Below are 16,528 nucleotides of genomic sequence, written 5' to 3'. Positions count from 1 at the left end.
AATTTCAACGATTTCACGGTTCGACGAGTACATCGACTATGTTTCTTCAACCTCGTTTCGTGCAGCTGAAATTTTGGGCCATTGGGGTGTGAATAATTTACGAACGTTTCACTGGAGAACATTTATTCGATAAACTGTTAAACACAAGTTCGAACGATTCCGCAAAGAGACGTACAATATTCGCTGCGACGAAACGCAAAAAAAATTTCTGCGTTAGATGACAATCAGGCTTAATGTAAATTGACATTTGATTCATAGAAGGATACTCGTATATCCGTTTGTTCAACAACGCGTTTAATCGAATTTACAACTGCCAAAAATGTTGTTACTTTCGTGTGTGACAAATGTGCACAGCTGGGCAAGTTTCAGTCGGGATACAGTTTGAATAGTTTAATCATTAGTTATATTCTTTTGATACTGGTCCATTTCTATTCTCCTCATCTTAAATGTAAATATCAATGCTTTGGTTGTTATCAAAAAAATATATTCTCAAACAATAAGATTGTTTATACAACACCATTATTAATGAAATGTTCTAGATCAAGATCGAGAACCGAATGCAAACATTTTGTCTAACTGGCGTTCGATCATGACTTCCAAAATTATTTAAAATTATGCTTGCCCAGATTTGCAACTGTTATTACAAACGAAATTGGGGATCTCTACTGGGAAGGTGACACCGAGGAAATCAATTCCTGATCTGCGCAAAAACCGACACTCATCACATTCTCTCTGTTGATTAATTAACTCACAAAGAGATGACCAGAAGCGAAAACGCATTGTAATAATAAATTATTCGTCTATAATAGTTACGGCTTTCGAAGAGCTGCTTAAGAAATTTGTTCAGATATATAGAACCACTCGAGGTCAACGATACTAAACAATGATACTAACAAATAGATCTTGAAAAATTAAGCTATAAAGTCCTATGTTATATTTATCTAAAACTAATATTTATAGCTGAAAGTGCAAGCTTTTTAAGTATGGCGCGCGAGTACTCGAGAAGTGACCAACGCACTACGCATGCGCGGCGCCATATCGAAGAACTACGCCATCACGTTTGTTGGGGCCCAAAACCCAATATTGAAACAAAATTCGAAACATCTGATCCCAGTTATCTAAAAACCAAGTGGTTCTATATACTAAAAATGAGATTATTTCTTGACCAGTTCTTCTAGAATTTGAGGTTAAAATAGCGCGTTTCCATTTGTGTTCGATCATTCTCTCGCATACACCGCCAAATATCCCGGCACAGTCACAAGGAAAGAACAGAGATCGGAAAGGAGGCGTTTGAAACTTCAAAACGTGTCTTTATTGGTGCGTTATCGTTATATTTCGTCTGACAACAGAACTCTGTGACATCGAAATAGAGCTACGTCGTTTACGCGAGCTGCTTCGCGGATGGTTCCTTGCACGGTCACCGCGCGAAGCTTCCTCGACGAGTTCCTATTCTAACGAGTCATCCTCGTCTTCCGACATCCTCTTGCCAAGTCCGAAGTGGTATCTCTGGCCAAACACGTCGTTCGGTCTTTTTCCATTCCCCGCGGGCTCGCCTGCCGCCAGGCGCACCGCCCTCTTGCCCAATCCAAAGCTGTACGGCTGTATGCCCCGTTTCTCCTCGAGGAAGTCGTCGGTGTTGTCCTGCGAGCGGAAAGCCAGCCCGTTGAGGGGCACGTAGTCCAGGTTCATTCTCATCGGGTAGTCCGCGTTGTCGGTCCGTTTGCCCAAACCGAAACTATACTGCTTCGTCCGTTTTCCCAGCCCGAAGGAGTACTGGCGTCCTCTCTGAAAAATTAGAGTCGATGCTTTGGAGACTTAAACTGTGTTAGACCAGTTTTAAGTGATAATTTTGACACACTGATCGGTCATGTACATCACAGGCAATAACGATTCTTATTAGGAACGAATTTTATCCAGTAACGAAAATTACAATCTTTTTTGAGGTTATATCGGTACGATAATACTATTAACGCATTGGGAAGGTTCCCCCCATGAGAATGAATCCAAACACGACCTATTTTGAACTACTTTTAATGTACGTAAAACGCGATTCAAAAGATTTTTGAGTTTCGCAAATACGCACGCGTGATTAAAAATCGTCCAAACTAGGTCGTGTTTGGACTCGTTTTCATCTGGAGGATCTCGCGAGTGTATTAGTGATACTTTCAAAGTGATATAAGGAATTTTATTAGTCGATGCTTTGAACTTACTTTGTCGTCGTTGTTGTCGACCCAGCGCTTGCCAATGCCAAAATTGTAAACAGGTAGCCTTTTGTATTCAGATACGTAGGTGTACGCCCTCTTCTCGGGGAAGGGTTCGTCGAGACCCGCGGAATTGAGCATCGTATTATAGCGTTGAAGATTCAAGGAAGAAGCTGGTGTTTCTTCCATAGCCGCGGCTGATTTTCCAACGATTCCTACCATGCAAACGAAAGCGACGCTGGACGTCATGAAGCACGTTCTTGACCTCATCTTCGTGCTTTGCTGAATCCTGAACAGACAGAAATATTTTCTTCCTATTTACGAGTGTCGCTGAAAGTTTGCTCGTTAATAATAATTGATGCTGCGTCTCGCTCGACGAGGATCATATTTTACGCGGGCGCAAATAAAATTAGAGGCAATACGGTTTCTCAATTTCAGATCGAGCGGTAAAGTTTGCGATAAAATAACGAACACGGGCTGACGTTGCCACGAAAATTGCTTTCCCGTGATTAGAATCCGTGGGGAATTTGCTTTGTTCCGCGCTGTCTTGGTTCGCAGTGAATCGCGAAGTATCGATTCGATTCATTTAAAAGGGGGATGATCTCTTTGGTAATTAGAGTCGCTGAACTCGTGGAATCATATGCTTCGATGAACAGTGGAGGATAAATAAAAAACGAAAAGGAATTACGATTGGTTTGACCTCGTCCAAGATACTCATCGATCCTCTGCTGATCATCTCAAGCATACTTAGTTTAAATAGAGGATAGAGCACTGGACTACTCAGCAAGTATGTTTAACAATTATTAGATACGTCTTTGTTACACTGGCAATTGACGGAATTTAATCCCGAAACAAGCCTCCAATACCAGTGAATTCATCAGGAAATCGGGAACACAGGGTGTATCGAACGCGGTCGAAATTGGACGACGGACCGAGCTAATCTGCGCGGCATTAGGTATTCGCTATTCGATTTAGAAATAGAGATTAAATGTTGATCCGTCCAGGAATCGTCGTAACCACGATTGCCACCCCGCTGGTTGATCAATATTCGATTGAAATCACGGTGTTCCTTCATCGTGTTCGGTTACAGGCTCGATTTAGTGGGATCCGAGCTGCGGATCCAACGTGGGTAGACGTCCAAATTCGATCAGCTGGGCTTAATGACAATCGCTAGGAAATTAATGAAATTATTGGGCAGCGCGTGGACCAGTGTGTGAAATCACGACCTGAGATATTGGTCGATTAAAGGACTAAATTACAACCGACGTTGAAAGGCCCACTGTTGCAGAGCGTCCATAGGTTATCTGTAGCCTAACGTGCGATAAGCGTGACTCAAAATACCGTACCATGTTGGTCGAAGACATGGTTCATAAGCCTTGATTAAGTCGAGGACTATTATTTAATAATTTCGTCGATGTTCGTACAGTCGCGTTGAAATTAGTTACTTCGGACTGTTAACTGCATCGATTAGCCCGCCAGATCCTCATTACGAAACCGGTGAAATTTGCGCGGGCAACATTTTCCCGGGCGTTTCATTTCTCGCAAGATGTCTTGGAAATTAAATCGGCCTCGATTTAAAGTGGCAATTCCGTCGAGAAGGCCAATACGGGAAAGCTCAAATACGTGTTCTCGGGGCTCGTTCCGTGTAATTTGCACGGTCTACAATCGCCACCCCGTGGTTCCGGGAGCTCCGAATTTTTCTAAAGCACCAAAATAAATTCTACTCCTTCAATCGATACATTATTATCGTTTACTGGACGATTGGGTTCATTGAATCTCATAAAATTACAGAAATTGTCACTTGAAAGCGGGCAGCAATGTGTGTTGCAGTATTTCCCGCTTTCAAGTGACAATATTTGCATCGGATTCAAGCAACCGAATTATCTACTCCATTGTTTGTGAACGATCCTTAATTTCTTTGGGTCGAGATGAAAGTAGCCCGCTTTGATGTGAACTGGGTGGTACTGATTTTGTCACTTGAAAGCGGGCAGTAACGTGTATTACAGTATTCCCCGCTTTCAAGTGACAATATTTGCATCGGATTCAAGCAACCGAATTATCTACTGCATTGTTTGTGAACGATTCTTAATTTCTTTGGGTTGAGATGAAAGTAGCCCGCTTTGATGTGAACTGGGTGGTACTGATTTTGTCACTTGAAAGCGGGCAGTAGTGTAGAAAGCGTTGGAGTTGTCATTATTGAATACAAATAGATACGAGGTAGTATGTGAAAAATTGGAGTCCCAAGAAGGAACCAAGAAATTTTTTTTGCAGTTTATTATCATATTTGTATTCCCCCCAAAGCTACATATTGCTATACTTGATCCACCTACGTTTGTCACTCGTACCTATGATCCTGTTTTATAATTCCATCTTCAAAGAACTGGGAATTACTGTCCCCATCCATTTTCGTTATCAGGCGAAATGGAACAAGATGTAGGACGTCGGATTAAAGAAACACCTTTCCATCCCTTTGAGGATGGAACTGAAAAGCTAGTTTATAAATAGAATAAGCATGCAAATTTCACTTGTTTCTTTACTTGTTGAACGACTCGATTAAAATATAACCAAAAGCAATGTTACGCCCTAAGTCCGTGGCAAGAATTGTCACTTGAAAGCGGGGATTACTGCATCACCCAGTAATACCCGCTTTCAAGTGACAATTTCTGCTGTTTAGCAATATTCTAGGAATGAATGTGTTCCTTCCATTTTATTTACTCAACAATTAAATTTCGCTGCAAATTGATATTAACCGCAAAATAAAAATGCGTGGTCGGATGTGTTTAAAAAATAAATTACAGCGTCGCGACGCTTAGCGTCCGAACACCTGTTGCGACGATCGATTTCGTTTCTCATAGTGCTTCCGTCTTCGAATCGTGGTTCTTAAGTGTTGTACCCTAATATCTATTCGTTATTCGTCGAAGAAAAATAAGAATTTCAAATTTACAAAATGGAATACTTCACAACGAGCACACAAAAGTGTAATCTCTCGATTAAATAAATTTCTATGCGTACTTTTATTGGTCGTTTATTATACTAAGAAAATTTTGCTGGCCTCTGACAGTGCAACACCTTGCGAGTCTCGTATTACCTTCGAAATAAAAAATTCAAATTTTAATATTTTTTACACTTTCGAATTCTGCAAATATTTTCGCGAAATTAATTTTAGCGCTCGAACAACGATAAGAATGAAAGAATAGAAAGCACAGTGGAACACTGGACGTCGTTTAGCTTTATTAATAACGAATTTTGCAGAATTAGAACGCGCTAGGAAAGCCTGTTTCCGTGAATTTCTTTCTTCCGGTCGCGTTTCCCAATGCAATTTCCGCATCCGTGCGCGATAAATGGCCGTAGTTCTGACGGAGGCTTTCACGATACGTGGCGTAACGAAGTGGATTATTACCAGCCGTGTGCAGACGTGTATGCAAACAACGGGCAACGAGGGGCAGAGTGTCGGATCGATACGGAAGAATTACAAAATATTGAGACTCGCGGCCAGGCCAATTCGATTATCGTTTGAAAATATTCAGTCGGAGGCGGAAATCTGGCCATCGATTCACGACGATATTTATTCGTTCCGCGTTCACGGTCCGTAAGAATGGCTAAGATAATGGGCACAAAGGCTACATGCGAATGGAATTCATCGAAGGAAACCAGGGAACCTTAATAGAAGGTACAGTCGATCGTAGAAGTTTGCATAGATCCGATACATTATCAGAAACCAAAGGTAAGTTAAAAATCTATGCTTAAAAGTGATTAAAAAACTCGAACAATTTAAAAAAATGTTCTCTAAAAATTTAGAACAGCTTCTTCAGCCTATATATTGTTTTTAGGGTCCCAGACTGCCGAATACAACGATGGATTCGAGATCGAAGCGGACCGATGCGTCTGGCCGTCGACGATGGTTTTATAAGTATCCTTTTCTTTAAATATTGAAGAATAAGAATATCCACAAAATTTCGACGTTACAAATATTTGTAAGGTTGTTTAAATAATATATTTAAAAAAATTTCAGCTGCTCGCGAAGCCATCGAAATTCAACGCCCTGGAAAACTGTCAAGAGACAAAGGGTAATAAAATTTCTAATTTTGCTCGAGCGAGAAATCAAGTTTATTCGATCGGAGGAGCACGATAAAATGCGTGACTTTTTTTTACGCATGCCACGTCCAATTTAACGTTGCCTCATGGTTTCGTTTTGTTCGAGCGTATAAACGACGTATATGTATACGGGCCGATAGACGTCGTCTGAATGGCTGGCTTATATTCTGCGAAACGTTTCACGACATAATAATATATATATATATGGTACTATCGATGAAAATTCTCGCGATAAGTACGACAATGGACGACCAAAGATCCTTGACAGATCTATTGTTTGCGTTTGAAAATAATTTATCGAACGACAAAGAGCTGACGAACTTTGAAATTAAATAACTTTCGTGTTTGCCGGGGAACTCGCATGAGTTCAACTGACCTCCCGTTGCAACAGTGCACAGATCCAATTTTAGATGTAGAAATTCAAAAATAAAATGTCTCTGAATACGCGAGCGTGTTAAAAAAAATACAGGAAACACATCAACAAAATGAATTCAGTATGTTCAATTAATACCTCCAACGTTACATCGAATCGAATAAATCTTGTACAGAATACTGAATCGAATAAGCTGCGATAAAATTCGTAGAATACGGGATCGTTATGTTCAACCGGGCACCGTGGCGAAACACTACAAGTTGGCTTTAATCAATTCTCAGTCCCTGCGTCAACAATTAATCGAATATACTTATCTGCATGCAAATCACTCGTACCGTATAATAGTAATCAGATTATCCCGTATACCTTGCCTCCGACGATCCCACTTAACATTGTGACAGATACCTGGAAGGAATCGTCGCTCGCGAGCTTAAAACTCGGGATTAAGCGGAACTCTCGAAAGTCCTTCGCGAGTTCTTGGAGGATTAAATACTCCCCTCGAGGGCGGGGAGGCTATTTTTCAGAGTTGATTACCGCGAAAAATGTGAAACCGAGATGCTGAGCGTCGAACGAAGCGCCAAAAAGTAAAGGATATTCATCTCGATGATATCGGATAATCGCCAAACCGAAGGACGCTTTCTGTAAAGCCTTCGCCATTTTTCATTCACGGTTTAAACCTCGTTTCCTCCCTTCCTTCGCTTGATTGATCGATGGAATGGTATCGCGCGGTCTCGAAACACGCGTTTACATAATCCGACCTATAGTCGATTGATTGTCCGCGGCAGTAGGTTTCAAGGACTTGTATGGCATCGACGAGCAACGTGCTATGTCGAAACGCGTCGCTATATGGTGCATCAGTGATCCAAGATGAAAGTTTCACGAAGAAAGAGAGGACGAATGATACTATTAAATGATCCACCGTGGGAAAACAAGTGAAAAATGTAGAAGAAAGTTTTTCTGTAAGTAGCCTCGTTTTCGAGAAAAACTAATTTGAAAATTTAACCACTTCCATTTCCCTGACAGCCAATGACGAGTGACGTGTGCACTCACGAATTCTCCGAGGCGCCATCGTGGTAATTTCATTGACACTAACAGTTTCGATTGATGGTAAGGTAGAATAACGAAGAACATAACTTTAATCTGATCTAAAACCTAGTAGTTCACTGAGACCTAATCTGTAACAGGTCCTAGTAGACGATTTGTAGCTAACTAAAATGTAATTCAAGCCGTAGATGCAGTATTAGGAGTACTAGATCCTAATCAGGTATAACCTGAGACCTAGAGGTAGCAGTGGGATACCTGATCCTAAGATATACAGGACTACTTATTAGTAGACCTACTTAACTCAGATGTAATTTAACACACAGTGACATTTGTAGTAATATTAGCTGAGACTTAAAGGAGTCCACAGGTGGTGGCTACACTAGACACGACTTAGATCTCACTCAAGACCTAGAGACAACAGAAGTATTTCTAGATCTAAAAGCTAGCAGGTGATAACCCAGAGGGCTGGAAGAATTGATGACACCGGTGTTCCCCTCTTTCTGTCACCTGGTAGTTACCCACGACCATTTGTGCCACATTTCCGGATATAACTCAAAGCCAAATCAAGATCTGATCAGCCTAATCTAGCCTAGACCCAGTCTTATCCAATATCTAATTAGGATCTAATTTACGAACAGATCTCTTCCAAATTTAACCTAGATACAACTCAAAACATTTATGAACGATTATCTACATGTTTCCGGTTCTCACACTCAAAATGGCGGACAGTCACGGTCAACGACCCAGAGATCCGATTCTAAAATCGCAGAGTTATTCTTTTCCAGATTATCGAGAAGGAGAAAACCGTGTCTGGTGATTCGTCGTCGCCTAGGAGAGCATCCTCTATCCAGAGAGTCATCCCTCCGGGTGATTTAAAGCGACTGCAGACGCTTCCCGGCGTAAATCAGGCCAGTCGTGGCCAATTCGCAGAATTTGCAAGCGGAATTGCAACCGACGGGGCTGAATGAGAAAAAGGAGAGTCCTGTAGACCGAAGGACACACGGTCGGTCTATTTGCAAGAGTCACGTAAGCTTTCCTGACCCCCAGCAGGATGTCGAGTCTCTCTAATATCGGCGACGCTTTTCTATGATCTACTCCGTGGCCGGAAATGAGATTAACGCACCCCTCGACGTGCCTCGGGCTGGGCCAACAGCGATTCACTAATTAAATTTTAAGCTGTCTCTTATTTTTCCCGGTCGAGCTTGGCCACCCTTGTTGACGGACACCCACGTGTCTTCCATTTCCCGCTAATGAGATCGAATTTTCTCCAAGACAAGATGGACTAGCTTGGACGAACTTTCTCCTCTTTTTTCGCAGAGTTATCGATCGATAGACCTTACGTCCAATTTCAGTTTCATCGAAAGGACGTAAATTGAACCTTGCACCCAGGAGTAAACATAAAATTCTCAGATAATTTTAGAGGTATTTGAGAATTCTTAATTTTTCTTTCTCTACTAGCGGCTAGAAATAATCAATTTTGGAAATTGATATAATCCATCGAGTCCGATCAAATGCAATAATGGCTTACCGAAGTTTGTTTAGGAGGATCCGTTCCCTTGTAAAATAACAACAATTTCGAAATCTCGAGCCCCGGCGGGTAAACCTTTCGTTCCCCCCACGGATGAAACAATACGAAAGGGGTGGTTTGTTGATGAACTGCACGCGGTCAGGACCCCTCTTGGAAAGGGTTCGAATACGTTACTCCCGTTATTACCATCGATCTTATCTCCATCCCGTGGACAAGAACTCGTACTCCGTGGTCCGGAAATGAGTTTAACGTCACTTCTCGATATTCCTCCCCCGAGAGACGGGAAACTTGCCCCCTAGCGTGAAATTAAACCTCGTTAGACCACCGAGCCCCTGCCTCTCGTCGTTCTTTACGACGTTCTCCATAACTTCGGTTCGCTAGCCTCTGCACTGATTCCTCGAATATATCGAATACACAAAATACGATTTAAAATTGAGACGAGTGAATTCTTTGCCCAAAAATAAGTCGAAATTGTAGAGTACATTTTTGTCGTACGGTGTTTCCTTTCGAAGATAATTTACCTCGAATCTACGCATGTGCTACGCGTATTCAACAATGGCGCCACGCTGCGCGCGCACTGGATCTTCGAAATCGTTTATCTCGCGAACGAAGACTCGGACAAAAAAATCACACTGTACACTATCGGTTTATTTTTGTATTGGGAATCGAACCATCATCGATTCTATCGCGAATTACGTAAAGCGTATAAATAATATTTCGAGCAAAGTGCTTCGTACACCATTCAGAACCCGTTGGAAGTTACTCTGATGGTTTTATGTTGATTTTGTAACCGAGGCACAGGATTAGGACGAAGTTTGCCCCCGGGAAACTTTTTCCAAGCTCTACTTTGCCAAAGATGGAGACAGAATCCTCGATCGATAGTCTTAGTACGTCGATAATTCCAAGGAGTTTAAGTTTATTATTTCCAACTCCAACTTTCTAACTAGAGAGTAAAAGACTGTTGACGCAGAGCGCGGTAACGTGTGTTTTCACTTAATTCAATTAAACTTTCGATGGCTTTCCTTTCCGCCGACTGCGACCTGCGATCGTCGAAACATCGACGCGGGTTTATCCGGGGGTAGGAAGTTACAAGCTCGGACGTTCCGTCGATCCACGACAAAAGACGTTAGCGATGTATCGACGCTTTAAGCTATTCCTATTTAATAAATGTCACGTCGACGACGTTCGCGAAACATCAAACGAAGAACGCGGGGGACGCACGAAAACAGTGACGGCGCAAGAACCACGATGACTCATAAAAATCGCAATGTTCCGTTATATTACTCTCGTTGTAAAGAACGTCGCTCGACGAATTTCACGCACGGCGTGGCATTTCCAATAACCGTGTTGCTATCTACCAGTGGTATGGTCCCGCGGAAACGATAGCAATCTCGTTACAGTGCACCGTGGAAAAATCGACCCTCTCCACCCCCTCCCTGCTCCATATATTTCGTTAGAAATAAAGTCAATTCGCAAGTTATGACCTTTCGTCATAACTTAGAAATCTCCCATGAACGGGGATATCGACAAACATCGGAGAAAATGTCCTGGAATCTGTTTCAAGGGATTAACATCCACCTTTGTACGTATTTTTTGTATTTTCTATAGCCCACGATGACTCGTTATGGCGGTACCCAGACGCATCGGTCCGAAGTTAAAATTCGTCCCAGTCGTAAATCCAGTGTTATATTCAAGTATCCAGCGTGGCATAGGCCGCATTTAAACACAAAAAACTGTAATTCCGGCCGAGAAACCTGACGCGAGCAGAATCGGGCGCGCAACGATGCCAAATACATCGAAACGCATACACGACTAAACGACAGTTCCGTAAGTAAACCTGGCGGGACGTGGATTGTTTCGACCGTGGCTGAACCCGACCTGATTAGCCCAGTTTCGGATTTCATTCGCGTGAAATAATGCGGCAGCTAGAAGTAATAGCGCGTGTTATACCCGCGCGAGTGCAGAGCTTATAAGCTGCAAAAAGTCCGGCAATAACGCGGCTCTAATAACCACGCTTGATCAGCGCGTTTCTCTTTTCCTTTTGTCTTTTACCGTGCCACCCCTACGGCGCCGTTCCTTCCATTATCTTTTATTTTTCTCGTGCCAGGCTCGCGAAGCATCGGTTTTTTCGGGAGATGCCGCAACGCACACGCGCCGTCGGCTATTACACGATCCTCGTTGCCTCTTTCCCGGCAATATTCGCCCCAATTTGTCGAACACGCGACACGAATTACGTGGTGACACCCTGGATTGGGACGACGGCGCGATTTATCGCCACGGACCGACGGGAACCCACGGGTGAGCAATTTGAATTTGTTTTCGTGTCGCTGACAAGAAATGTCCACCGACCACCGTCGATTCTAACGAAATTTTGTAGGCTCGAATGGCAGTTACGTGTGAGGGAAACGTGTTTATTTTTAGCCGCGGATACCCAAGTTTAAGGGGTGAAACCACCCTTCACGAGACTCTGGTATTCTACTTTGAGAACTATCGGGGGTACAAGTAGTTTCAACAAATTCTTCACGATTTCTGATGGAAATTATTGTTTAGTTCGTCCATTAATTAATTCGCGAACATAGAGCTGCTACGTCTAGCTAAAAAAGCTTCGCTAATATGTTGGCTTCGCAACCCACAAGGAACCGTCGTCCTAAATTTGGCCACGTCCCATATGCTACTCTAATGAATAAACATCTGCGACATCCTGGCCCCGAGCAATGACTCGACCTATCGCAGGTAAATGTTTCAGTATTTCGGTGCCCTAACACGTGTTTACATTGTATCATCTCTGTATCTTATGAAAGGTGAAAGTGAAAGAGGAACAAATAAGGAAGTCGACCCTGATAGATGTGGTCTTTGCTTATTGGGGATATTGTTATATACTGAAATATTACACTGAGATGTTAATTTGAGATACAAAACTGAAATATTAGTCAAATTAGTATTTTTAATGTGAACGATAGTAAGGACAAGGGCTGAGAAATATCGACTAATTCTACTTCGTCGAATGGTTGACTCGTACTACTGCGATCTTGGAATAGACTCTCTTAGCTTCTAACGGAAAGATTTCCATTATATTTGATGAAACTATTTATATTGATACGCAGGGTGCTCCAAAAATAAATGGTGGACCATTTTGGAATATATTTGACACATTGACGCTATCGAACGAAGGTATTTTTCAAAGCGCAAGTAATTTGAAATGCATCAAACAACGACGTGTTGTTGCATATTTTCCAATCACGTCGACCCGAAGTTTCAACTAATATTCCAAGTATCTCGACAACACCGAACGACCAACGGAACTTTCGCGTTTGACTGCAAGCCCTCGGTTATCTCCCCCCTATCGAAGGCGGCGCCGTCGGAACACAGGATGAAAAAGCGACTCGCGACGGAAAGATTGCAGCTGACGACTTTTTCGCTCGCGAACTTCGTTGGAACGGAAGTTTCGATATCAATTCTCGCGACAATGATCATAAACAACGAACGCGATTCTCTGGAGCGATACGGGCGACTCCAAGTCTCGTTGCTGGCAATTGCCAGACGTTAAATTACTAAATTACGACTCGAAATTGATTTCTCGAACAAAATTCTGCGTTTATGTACCGATAGCAAACAGTTTTTCCCATTGCTAACTGTATTACTGCGTGCAAAACATTTTGTAAGTACGAGTCGATAATTAAATCGCGAAGAAAATTTATTTATTTAATTTATTTCGTGTGTTTAAAAATTTTGTTGTAGTCTAAATTGTTCCACTGTAAAAGTTGCTGAGTAGTTCATTTTTTAGCGTTTGACTCTAAATTAACCACGCTGCATGCATTGAAAAACGTGATGTGACCAAATATGGCGACTAGAGTTCGTCGATAGTCAATCGATGTTTTTAAAATATGTTTGTGTGAATTTCTATCTTCTTAATTAAATTATTGTTCCATTTCAAGATGAGAATTGTGCAATTCTGAAGAAAAACGGTTCTATTTTCCTTAATTTGAAATGTCACAAGTAATTCTTTAAACGCTCAAGCAACGTTTACACGCTTGGAAAGCATTAGAATGCCTGGGCTGCAGGCTCGAAATGTTCACAAACGAGCGCCGAGGGAATTCCATGGCCGAAGTCGCGGAGCTGAGTCGTTCTGTGCAATAAACAATGGGGTGACGTTTACAGAAACGTGCGATTCAAATTCTGTGAAATTATTATAAAATAGTTCGGAGATATTGTCGATAGAAAATCCTTCTGTGTTATTTGCGATTGCAACTCGAAGGAGCCCGATTACTCAAAGCTACTCATTAATTCGCAGAATAAGAGGGCAATCTCTTTCTATAAATTAAGGAAATTGATAGCGTGCTGTCAAAAGGAACGACCAGCCGTGTAATCAAACTAAATTATTACCGCGTGAATCGCGTCGTTATTATCGTTGCAATATAATTTTCGGGAAATATAAAAAACGAGTAATGTTATATAGAAAAGGAATTAGGAAATATAATAACAACGAAGATATTTGGAGAGATTCTAAATGCGTTGTTTTAATTCTGGTGAAAGGAACTTTGAGAAGATAAGTGAAGAGACACTGAATGAAAACGGCGTTAAAACGGTCGTAACGTTAATTAATCGAGCAAGAAAGTTGGCGCAGTTTTTTATTCATGAGATTCAGAAAGAGGTCACCTGTTGCGCGAAGAAGTAAATGGCGTACGACGGAGAAGCGTAAGGCGATTACGAATTACACTAATTGCTTAAATTCTATCATTTTTAGGCATTAGGCGCGAAGTTTTGATATTCTTATATTCGCATCGATTCACAAATTGTTGGAATTATTCGTAATTTAAGGGAAAAAGTAGTGGAATAAAGTCGCGAAATGCAATTGTTCAATTTCGCTTGATATCGAACGCTGAAAAAGCTTCGTTGAATAAACATCGAATAAAGAGTATATATTCCATCGGCTCGTGCTTGTCCCATTTTCCAGGGTCATTCAGAAATGAGTTTCCCTGATTGTTCCGTGCAGTGTGAAAATACGTACGACTCGACGGGGTAAACTTAAATCACGAACCAACGATATGAAATCGTTGAAATATTCCCGGCGCTTTGTGACGTGAGTCGGAACTAAATCGACTGGAAAGAAATTTCGTTACGAGAGCGCCAATAATCCTTGTATGTTTCCATTGTGTCGAATATAGAGTTTACAGTTTCTCGAGTCGATCAAATCGTAGTACAGTTTTCTTTTTATTACCAGATTATAGAAACTTGTACGAACTCTTCCAACATTTCCAAAATATCAATTTTACAATACACTAACTGAACACGGTGGAAATTTTTATTTGTAATCAGATATCACTTCGAAAAGCTACTTTGGTTTTCGAAATTAAAAACACTACAGTGTCAATGTTTCCAAACTGGATTTTTACTGGAGTTACAGGCTCGTTTACTGTTCGTCAGATTTCAATTTCAATTTCTAATCAGGTACCACTTCAACGACAGCTTATTATTACTACCCTAGCACAGTAGAAAGACGTTTTGAAAAACACTTGGACAACTAGACATACAAATGAAAATTAAATATTCCCAAAAGTGAGTCATAGAGACCACTACCCTGACTATAAAAGTTCCAGCGAACACCCGTCATTTTGGATATACAATTGGCGAACACTTACGTTACGCGGAATATTTACGCAAATTTTATGGATGAAAATATTAGAAAATGAATATCGACGACACTGTGGAAGTTCGAAGGGTGGTAATTTCGATTTTAAGAAGCACTTGGACGTCACGTATCGCGGAATAGAGGGCTCGAAGGTACACTGATCGGGTGTCTGCCTAATCCATGGATGGAATCGCGTCTTTTGAAGAAAGAAGCCGCTCACCTGTTGCTGGGCAAAAGCGACGGGACGTGTCGGTGGTCCTCGGGGAATCGCAGACCGCCGGTTTGGCTCTCGCGAATGGGGCTGGATGGGTCCTCACGTGACTTGCAGCTGAAGGAACGTCAGGGTTGACTGGACGACGCTGGACACCGCAACTTAGCTGTCTACGCGGGAATGGTGAGCAGGGTATCGCGACGCCACCCTTTATACGTGTGTGAGCGGTGATGGTACTGTCTCTTTCCGTCTTGGGCATCCCCTATGCCTCTGTTCGCGGTCCTGTCTTCCACCCGCGGCGTTTCCTTCCGTTTGCGCATACGCGCGGTCCGACGTCGACCATGGGCATTCAATTCTCTCCGTAGCGAGCTTCGAGCAAGTTGGTCTCGCGTTATGGCTCGAATCACTCCGAACCCTTTAACGGAAGCAAACTTCTCTAAGTAACGTGTTCGATAGTTGGGGGACAGTTGGTTCTAACGTTCGAAGCACTAAACCATAGAGAGACCGGTGCACCGATTATAAGTAGCTGTTTTTGTTTTAAATAATAAAAATTTTAACACTGAAATTGTCGTTTGACAGGGTTCAGAGAGATTTGAGAAGTTTGGGATTGAGTCATTGTGCAAGTTGACCACGTGTTTTTTTTATTAGTATGAATTAATGGGATGTTGAATAGATTTAGTTAAAGATTTTGGTAAAAGTGTAATTGTACTTCCATCGGGTGGATGTTGAGTACAATTGGGGTGCTTGATGGTTGGAAGTAGTTTGAGATTGCATGATGTCTTCCCAATCAATCTAAATTGTATTTAAAGTTTAGTAAAATGATCGGTAAAGTGCAGTTCGACTTCTGCTGGTTGATTATTGAGTGTAATTGCTAGCGCCATAGGTCAAATCGCCGACACGCCTCTAACGGTCGCCAAATTCTCTGAGCACATAACTTGTTGGATAGTTTAAGCGGTTGGTTACAGGGTCTAAAGCGATAAGCCACTAGTTAGCTAAGAAGCTTGGAACCTGTAGGGGAGAAGGTGTCCTTTTCTGTGGAAAACAAAACTATTAACACGATAGGGATATGTGTAAGTTGTCTATCGTTGGTTTGAAGAGGCAAATACGCCGTTTAATTAGGAAGCTCAGAATTTCCAGATGTCCCTTTTACCACAGAAAAGGAATTTTAATTTAGTGAGAGGACAAATATCACTTCAACTTTTATAGTATTTAATTTTCAGTTAGTTTCAAACAGCTTCAAACTTTGGGGTGGTGCTTGTGCACTCACCTCTGGCGATAGACTATGATACATGGGATTATGGGAATGCTTTATCAAAGTTGGACTTAAAGTAGAAATTTATTATAAAGTATTTGATAGAAATGACCAGTCCAGTATTATTCGATACACCTAATTACATTTTACGTTTGCTTAGCTTCTTTTAAGAAGACATTCCGATAATATTTCTTA

The 16,528-nt window shown here is 41.7% G+C and overlaps 1 protein-coding gene across 1 annotated transcript; it reads right to left on the bottom strand.

Moving 5' to 3' along the window:
* Positions 1-118: 118 nt before the first annotated feature.
* Positions 119-15,277, bottom strand: Apime-asta (allatostatin A). Its single transcript, XM_076767812.1, has 3 exons — positions 15,091-15,277; positions 2,211-2,490; positions 119-1,785 (listed from the first exon to the last, which is right to left on the bottom strand). Exons 2-3 carry the CDS (start codon positions 2,469-2,471, stop codon positions 1,447-1,449), a joined length of 600 nt encoding a protein of 199 aa, XP_076623927.1. The 5' UTR covers positions 2,472-2,490; positions 15,091-15,277; the 3' UTR covers positions 119-1,446.
* Between the last annotated feature and the right edge of the window lie 1,251 nt (positions 15,278-16,528).

Source organism: Colletes latitarsis, chromosome 7 (genome assembly GCF_051014445.1).
Source record: "Colletes latitarsis isolate SP2378_abdomen chromosome 7, iyColLati1, whole genome shotgun sequence".
In the NCBI taxonomy this organism is placed as follows: domain Eukaryota; kingdom Metazoa; phylum Arthropoda; class Insecta; order Hymenoptera; family Colletidae; genus Colletes; species Colletes latitarsis.
This window is presented reverse-complemented; position numbering and strand designations above follow the sequence as displayed.